Source organism: Erythrolamprus reginae, chromosome 7, assembly GCF_031021105.1.
Source record: "Erythrolamprus reginae isolate rEryReg1 chromosome 7, rEryReg1.hap1, whole genome shotgun sequence".
NCBI classification, from domain to species: domain Eukaryota; kingdom Metazoa; phylum Chordata; class Lepidosauria; order Squamata; family Dipsadidae; genus Erythrolamprus; species Erythrolamprus reginae.
Genome location: NC_091956.1, coordinates 72,380,809 through 72,389,348, shown reverse-complemented (window position 1 = coordinate 72,389,348; position 8,540 = coordinate 72,380,809). Strand labels below are relative to the sequence as shown.

Here is an 8,540-nt window from a genome sequence, read left to right as displayed (position 1 = left end):
TGGTCCCTGGTGGAAAAAACGTTGGGGACCACTGGTTTAAGTGTTCCCTTTCTTTTTTTGAGCAGTGTATTTTCACAGCCTTCTTTTTGACCCTTCCCATCCTTTTTGACTTGTGCAGGATACAGGCCCTCAATGGAAGGCAAGTTGGTGGTTCTTGTTATTATTATTACAGTACTTCCAAATTGAACCATAACATCTAATATTCCACCCGACTCTTATCAATCATCAGTTTCCTTCCCCAAACAGCTGGAGAAACAGGATTTGCTTCAGAGTCTAATCCAGTGTTTCCCAACCTTGGCAACTTGAACATATCTGGACTTCAACTCCCAGAATTCCCCAGCCAGCATTTGCTGGCTGGGGAATTCTGGGAGTTGAAGTCCAGATATGTTCAAGTTGCCAAGGTTGGGAAACACTGGTCTAATCTAATAGTAAAAAAAAAAAACTGATTTTACACCTTCCTTCTTAACGGCGGGTTTCACTGGAAGCTGCCTCCATTCCCTTAAGGAAAACAGAGGCCAGCCTCCTCCTCCTCCTCCTCCTCTTCTTTCTACTTTGTACGCTGCGTCTCTCACCTGGACACACCTAACTCACCTGAGGCTGCGCGGAAGCCTCCTTTTCCCGAGCCCGCTTGCGGCCCGCCCCACCCGTTCCTTGACCGCGCAGGCGCATTGTGACTCGCCCGGCAACTCTCCTCGGGCTCGGCTTTCTCGCTATCATGGCGGCAGCGAGCGGAGCGAGCAGGAAGCGATGGACCAGCTAACCGTGGCGACTGCAGAGTGAAGTAGCTGCAGCGGGGGGAGAAAAAGCAACCCAAAAAAACTTTCAGGCGTCTTCCCCACCCCCTCGCCCGCCAAAAGTGGAACCTCCCGCCGCTTGCTTCAGTCGGCATAGCGCCAGTCTGGGTGGCGGAGAAGCGAAGAGGACCTTTCTCCATGTCTGGATCAGCCGCCGGGCATTAAGAAGGCGCGTCTCTTTGCCCTTTTGGCCCCGGGAGCGGAGAGCTCGGCTGGGTGAGTGAGTGCGAACTTCCCCGCTGGACCCGACTTCGGCGGTCCTTGCACCTGTGACTGTGGGGCGAGCGCTTGCTCCGACCGGGGCTGCTGAAAGACAAGGACAAGCAGCAGGAGAGAGGCTGGAGAATAGCCCCGGGCAGGGTGGTGTGCAATATATTTATTTTATTTATTTTATTTTGCCAACCACCTATTGGTGGTATGCAAAGATATAACAATATTTATATACATGAGACTAGTAAGAGAGAAAGATTAGGACAGGGGATGGAAGGCACTCTGGTGCACTTATGCATCATAAAATATATTTATTTATCATATATATATATGTATTAGGTCCCACAGAGTTGGTCTTCTCTGGGTCGGCTGGCGGGACCCAGGGGAAGAGCCTTCTCTGTGGCGGCCCCGGCCCTTTGGAATCAACTCCCTCCAGAGATTCGAATAGCCCCCACTCTCCTCGCCTTCCGTAAAATGCTGAAGACCCACCTTTGTCGCCAGGCGTGGGGATAATTACCACCTTCTCCCCCTTTTTATTATGTTTTCGGCCTCACTGTGTGATGGATTAGGTTGAATGAGTATGATTGTATAGTTAGGGATTTTATTATGTGTTAATGTTTTTAAACTGATTTAACTTCTACTATTAGATTTGTAATGTATTGTATCACTATTATGAGACTAGTAAGAGAGAAATATTAGGACAGGGGATGGAAGGCACTCTGGTGCACTTATGCATCATAAAATATATTTATTTATCATATATATATATGTATTAGGTCCCACAGAGTTGGTCTTCTCTGGGTCGGCTGGCGGGACCCAGGGGAAGAGCCTTCTCTGTGGCGGCCCCGGCCCTCTGGAATCAACTCCCTCCAGAGATTCGAATAGCCCCCACCCTCCTCGCCTTCCGTAAAATGCTGAAGACCCACCTTTGTCGCCAGGCGTGGGGATAATTACCACCTTCTCCCCCTTTTTATTATGTTTTCGGCCTCACTGTGTGATGGATTAGGTTGAATGAGTATGATTGTATAGTTAGGGATTTTATTATGTGTTAATGTTTTTAAACTGATTTAACTTCTACTATTAGATTTGTAATGTATTGTATCACTATTATGAGACTAGTAAGAGAGAAATATTAGGACAGGGGATGGAAGGCACTCTGGTGCACTTATGCATCATAAAATATATTTATTTATCATATGTATATGTATTAGGTCCCACAGAGTTGGTCTTCTCTGGGTCGGCTGGCGGGACCCAGGGGAAGAGCCTTCTCTGTGGCGGCCCCGGCCCTCTGGAATCAATTCCCTCCAGAGATTCCAATAGCCCCCACTCTCCTCGCCTTCTGTAAAATGCTGAAGACCCACCTTTGTCGCCAGGCGTGGGGATAATTACCACCTTCTCCCCCTTTTTATTATGTTTTCGGCCTCACTGTATGATGGATTAGGTTGAATGTGTATGATTGTATAGTTAGGGATTTTATTATGTATTAATGTTTTCAAACTGATTTAACTTCTACTATTAGATTTGTAATGTATTGTATCACTATTATGTTGTGAGCCACCCCGGGTCTTTGGAGAGGGGCGGCATACAAATCTAATAAACTATAACTATAATAACTAATATATATATAAAGAACAGTCTTTTAGGGCAGTGTTTCCCAATCATGGCAACTTGAAGATATCTGGACTTCAACTCCCAGAATTCCCCAGCCAGCAAATGCTGGCTGGGGAATTCTGGGAGTTGAAGTCCAAATATCTTCAAGTTGCCATGGTTGGGAAACACTGTTTTAGGAAACCATGCCCTCCCCTTGAGTGCGACCAAGTTGAACCTTTGCAGCAAGGAGAAATCTGGAGGACAGAAGGGAGGGACATGATCGAAACATTTAAATATGTTAAAGGGTTAAATAAGGTTCAGGAGGGAAGTGTTTTGAATCGGAAAGTGAACACAAGAACAAGAGGGCACAATCTGAGGCTAGTTGGGGGAGAGGTCAGAAGCAACTTGAGAAAATATTATTTTACTGAAAGAGGAGTAGATGCTTGGAACAAACTCCCAGCAGACGTGGGTGGTAAATCCACAGTAACTGAATTTCAACATGCCTGAGATAAACATATATCCACCCTAAGATAAAATACAGGAAATAGTACAAGGGCAGACTAGATGGACATGAGGTCAGTCTTCTATTTTACTATGTTCCCTCAACACTGTCAGACTTTCTACTAAATCTGCACTTCTATTCTACTAGTTTTTCTCATCATTCCTTTCACTCATTTCCTCCCATGTTGACTGTATGACTGTAACTTGTTGCTTATATCCTAAGATTTTTATTAATATTGCTTTTTTATTGCTTATTTGACCCCGTATGACAATCATTAAGTGTCGTACCATATGATTCTTGACAAATGTATATTTTATTTTATGTACGCTGAGAGCATATGCACCAAGACAAATTCCTTGTGTGTCCAATCACACTTGGGCAATAAAAAAAAAAATCTATTCTATTCTATTCTATGTTACCTATGCCGTGCAGTTGCTCCTGCTCTGGTTTTTTTTTTTTATTGAGGGAGGTGTGTGCTTCAAGGAAAGGGAGCAAGGTTTTATGGTTAGGTAGATGTTGCGGCTCAGAAGTATTGTTTAACAAAGTGCCTGTGCTTAACTGTTGTCTTTCTGGAATGACCTTCTCTCCATCAGATTGTTGCCCCAGGGCCTGCCACTGAGTAAAGAAGAGGTTTGCTGGGCTACCTTCCAAGGTGCTTTTAAGAACTGGACCTGAAGATTCTTAGAGCTTAGAGCGTCCCGTTCTGTATTTCTGGAAGCGAACCAACTATGGCTAGTGAAGAAAGACACAGCTCTTCCTCTCCATCAAAAGGGGATGATAAAGGAGGTGGCGGAGGAGGAGGAGGAGGAGGTGGTGGACAAGGAATAGATGGACGCTCGGCTGAAAAGCGGTCTTTGAATCCAGGCATCCCCATCCGAGGTATCAGGATGAAATTTGCTGTTCTGACCGGATTGGTGGAAGTTGGGGAAGTATCCAACAGGGACATTGTGGAAACTGTGTTCAATCTGGTGAGTCACTTATCTTTCTTTCTTCCCCCACCCCACCCCACTCCAAATGAAGAAAAGCATATGATGATGAAATAATCATCTCTCCCTGTTCATATTATTGCGGTTAAACACCACCGTTTGTAATAGAAGGCGGGCATGAGTCTAGCCAGGGAGAAAAGCCGGCTAACTCATTTAAGGTTACATTGTTTTTTCCCCCCCCATAGTTTTTATTTTTGCTTGAGATTTCTGGGAGGTTGTTTCAGATTCTTGTCGTCAAACAACTTTTCTGCCACTTGTAACTTCATACATGTGTAATGAAAGCGCGAGGTAGATGTGTACAAAATTTGTACCCTAAAATATGCTGTTTATTTGTTTGTAATATTGATCTAATACAGGGGTGGGCAATTAATTTTGCCAGAGGGCCGCATGAGAAATTGGGATGGTTTTAGAGGGCTGGACTAATATAATTAACTCAGTTCTACCCAATACTGTATATTATTGGGTAGAACTGAGTTAATTATATTATAATTATAAATTATAAATTATAATTATATGTTATATTATATTATACATTATACATTATACATGGTATATTGTATATTATACATTATACATGGTACATTATATATTATATATTATATGTTATTATATATGACATGTTACATATTATTATTATTATTATTATTATTACTATTATTATTATTATTATTATTTATTAGATTTGTATGCCGCCCCTCTCCGGAGACTCGGAGCGGCTCACAACAACAGAACATAGTACAAATCCAATAGTTAAAAAAAAACAATTTAAAATCCTTAATATAAAACAGTCATACATCTCAGACAAACCATGTATAAAACGGAGCGGCCCGGGGGAATCAATTTCCCCATGCCTGACGGCAGAGGTGGGTTTTAATTATATATTATATATTATATCTTGAATACCCGGTTCTTATGTAGAAAAGTTGGACCGACCTCCGCGGGCCGGTCACAGACAGCGGGCGGGTTGCATCCGGCCCTCAGGCCGCATCTTGCCCAGGTCTGGTCTATTATATTCTATTGTAAGTTTGTAATTGATGGCTTTGCAAATGTATAGATATATCTATAGTAGGGGTATCAAACTGGCAGTATGTAAGCTGGCTGTATCAGGTGCAGGCCATGCCCACCCCAGCTCCATGAAGAGAAAAATCACAATACGTCATGTGACAGCAACGTGACACTTCGAGTTTGACACCAATGATCTATAGGAGTGATGGCGAACCTATGGCACGGGTGCCACAGGTGGCACACGGAGCCATATCTGCTGGCACGCGACCAGTTGCCCTAGCTCAGCTCCAACATGCATGTGTGTGCCACCCAGTTGATTTTTGGCTCACACAGAGGATCTGGGAGGGTGTTTTTGGCTTCCAGAGAGCCTCCGGGTTTTTACCATCCCCTGGCTCCAGAGAAGCCTTTGGAGCAGGGGACCCCAAACTTTTTACACAGGGAGCCAGTTCACTGTCCCTCAGACTGTTGGAGGGCCGGACTATTAAAAAAACCTATGAACAAATCCCTATGCACACCACACATATCTTATTTTAAAGTAAAAAACAAAATGGGAATGTAATATTTATACGGGGGGGGGGGGGGGAAGTCTGAAATTCATATATGTTTATGTTTTGTTTTTAATTTTCTTTTGTTAACATCTGATTGTAGGTTTTCTTGGCTTATAGAAAAATGTATAAAGAAAGAAGGAAGCACTTTGGCATAATGGTTAATAAGTTAGAATATAATTGGTGTACTTTTTGAAGGAACATTAAGGAGGGAATTTAATTGAAAGAAAATGAAAGTAACTGGATGACAAAATTAGAAAAAAAAACTTTTGCAACTTTTTTGATGATTGATATTAGTTACTAACAAAATACCGCATTTTATTCATAGAAAATTAGATGGAACCCTGTGTTGTGTCACTCACCCACGGGCCGGATAAATGGCCTCAGCGGGCCACATGCGGCCCGCGGGCTGTAGTTTGGGGACCGCTGCTTTGGAGTCTGGGGAGGGTGAAACAGGAGCCTACTGGGCCCATCAAAAGTTGGAAAAGCAGCATTTCTGACCTCCATAGGGCCTCCTGGGGGCAGGGGAAGCTGTTTTCGCCCCTCCGCAGGCATTGAATTATGAATGTGGACGCTCGCACATGCTTAACAGCGCACACCCACACTCTTTTGGCACCCAAGGGAAAAAAGGTTCGCCATCATTGATCTATAGGATATATCATTATTTTTACTGCAGACCCTCAAATTTTTGTACTCTCAATTTTTCCTAATAGTGAAAGTTCTCTTAGAAATGGGTTTAGGCTGATTAATATTAATTAAATACAAATACAGTATTAGGCTTTGAGGACAGATGGCATTAAATGTGAGTATTACAGTTTGGTGGCAGGAAACAGTAATTATATGATAATCTGGGCAATACATATATGTATTGCATAAACTTTAGAATATGAGAATAATTACTTCCTCTGGCTCAGTCAGAAGTAATTAATGATTGGCCTGACTTTTAAGACCCTGTCTCGCATCTGAAATGGTCTTAAAAACTGAAATAAAATTGTTTGGGAATACAATATACAATCATTTCCCATTCCTCATGAGATCTTTGCTTAAAAGTTATAGCCTCCATTTTCACAAAGTTCTATTTCAATTTGATGTAACTTGATTTAAATAAAATCTGAAATGTTTACTTAAATGTAGACTCCACAATGTAAATTAGAGAAAGAACATTCCTAATTTAATAAAACTTGTGGTAAAAGTATAGAAAGAGAAAATTGTGCGTTTTTTAATTCCTGATATATTTATAATAGTTCTTTACTTTGAAGTGTGAGTTGGGGATTATGTATGTATATTCATTTAAGCCCTAAGCATTTGCTACAAGTAAGCTGCAGAAATAGAAGATTTGTCAAGAATAATTATGGCCTACCTTTATTATGCCATAAACATAAAGTGATTATTCTAAGCTATATATACTACATTGTCTCCATTGTAATTAACTAGTGGGTTTTTGACTTAAAAATCAAAGATATTGTCACTTTTTTCTATAGCAGGAGCAGAAGACCTCACACATTAATTCCTGTGTCCAAAAAGTATTTGACAGTCATACTTTTTATGCTTATGAATATATAAAAGTTTGTTCAATCATAGAGCATGGCATCATTTTGTACACAGTATTGCAAGTGTAAAATGCATCAGCAATTTGTACGAGCAGTTTGGTATATTTTATTTCAGCCTATTTGAAAGCAATTATAAGTCATATTTGCAATATGAGTTTTGTTAAAAATCATTAAAATTGAATTATAAAGCCTTGCAGAAACTAAATATAAAATTGCCCCCTCCCTTGCCTGCAAGAGTATACCAAGGTGTATCTTACAATGAACTGGATTTTTGTCAATGCCTGTCTGGCATATTCCTATATGTGAATAGACTGTATAAATAGAATGCAGCTAGAAATATTTGTGGGGACCTAGTGTGGGAAATGTTATCCAGTATGTTTGGCGCTTTTTTTTTTGTGAAATGGTGTGCATTTTTTGTGTGTGTCATACGCAGTGTTTTGAGAGGTGAGGACTTGAAGCAAAGAAACGGTTTCATTGCACATATTCTACCCAATTCTATCTCCATCTGGTATCTTCCATCTAGCATACTTTGACATTAGTCTGGATATAGGTTTAGATCTGTTCTCTAGATGTATTTTATTACTACTGAGAAATAATGCAATGCATAATGTTATATACTCTTTCCACAAGCCAATGCTTTCCTTCCTCATAAGGAAAATATATTCATATCTATGAGTCGCGTCTGTTAATTTTTCAAACGATCAGATTTTACATATTTAGTAGTGAACATTTCTGAAGTACCGGTATATATTTTAACTATTTAAGGTAAATAGTTTGCCACTTGGGCAGAGCTCATACACCCTCCTTTTTCTGAATATGTTCCCCATCTTGTGCAGTGTGGTGTGACTCTTGGTCACAGTTTTGATTCAGATACCATGGCTCCTCTATTAGAGATTTGGTGTAAAAACAGTTGTATTGTTCCAAAAATAGGGCAGAATGCTAGAGAAACTTTTGATTAGAGAAGCTAGAAAAAAATGGTTTACTATCTCCCCATAGCATCTTATTAAAAATTGGCATTTTCAATTGTAGGAAGTCAAGGAAAATTGTAGCAACACAAACACAGTATGAAAAATAAAGACAGAGAATTAGGTTTCTCTGATGGGACAATGACCATTGAGGGATTACAGCCATTTTAATGTATAAATGGCTGAGTAGCATTTTTATGACCAGGGATGGCCTGCTCCCTTGTTACTCTGTGACATACAGATATACAGTGTTCCCTCGAGTTTCGTGTGGGATGCGTTCCGAGACTGCCTGCGAAAGTCGAATTAGAGATGTGAATTAGAAAGGCGAAGTAGAGATGCGGAAGTAAATACACCATTTTTGGCTATGGACAGTATCACAAGCCTTCCCTTAAC

The 8,540-nt window shown here is 40.9% G+C and overlaps 1 protein-coding gene across 6 annotated transcripts in view; it reads left to right on the top strand.

Annotated features, from left to right (window-relative positions):
- The first annotated feature begins 574 nt into the window (after positions 1-574).
- LRBA (LPS responsive beige-like anchor protein) overlaps positions 575-8,540 on the top strand; it is a 453,900-nt gene continuing 445,934 nt past the window's right edge. For 3 of the 6 annotated variants that reach the window (XM_070757811.1, XM_070757810.1, XM_070757809.1), the window contains exons 1-2: positions 575-1,010; positions 3,690-4,064. In XM_070757811.1, the coding sequence (XP_070613912.1) occupies positions 3,825-4,064 (240 nt within the window). In that variant the 5' untranslated portion in view covers positions 575-1,010; positions 3,690-3,824. The remainder of the gene's footprint in view (positions 1,011-3,689; positions 4,065-8,540) is intronic. The other 3 variants (XM_070757807.1, XM_070757808.1, XM_070757806.1) reach the window with 1 other exon arrangement.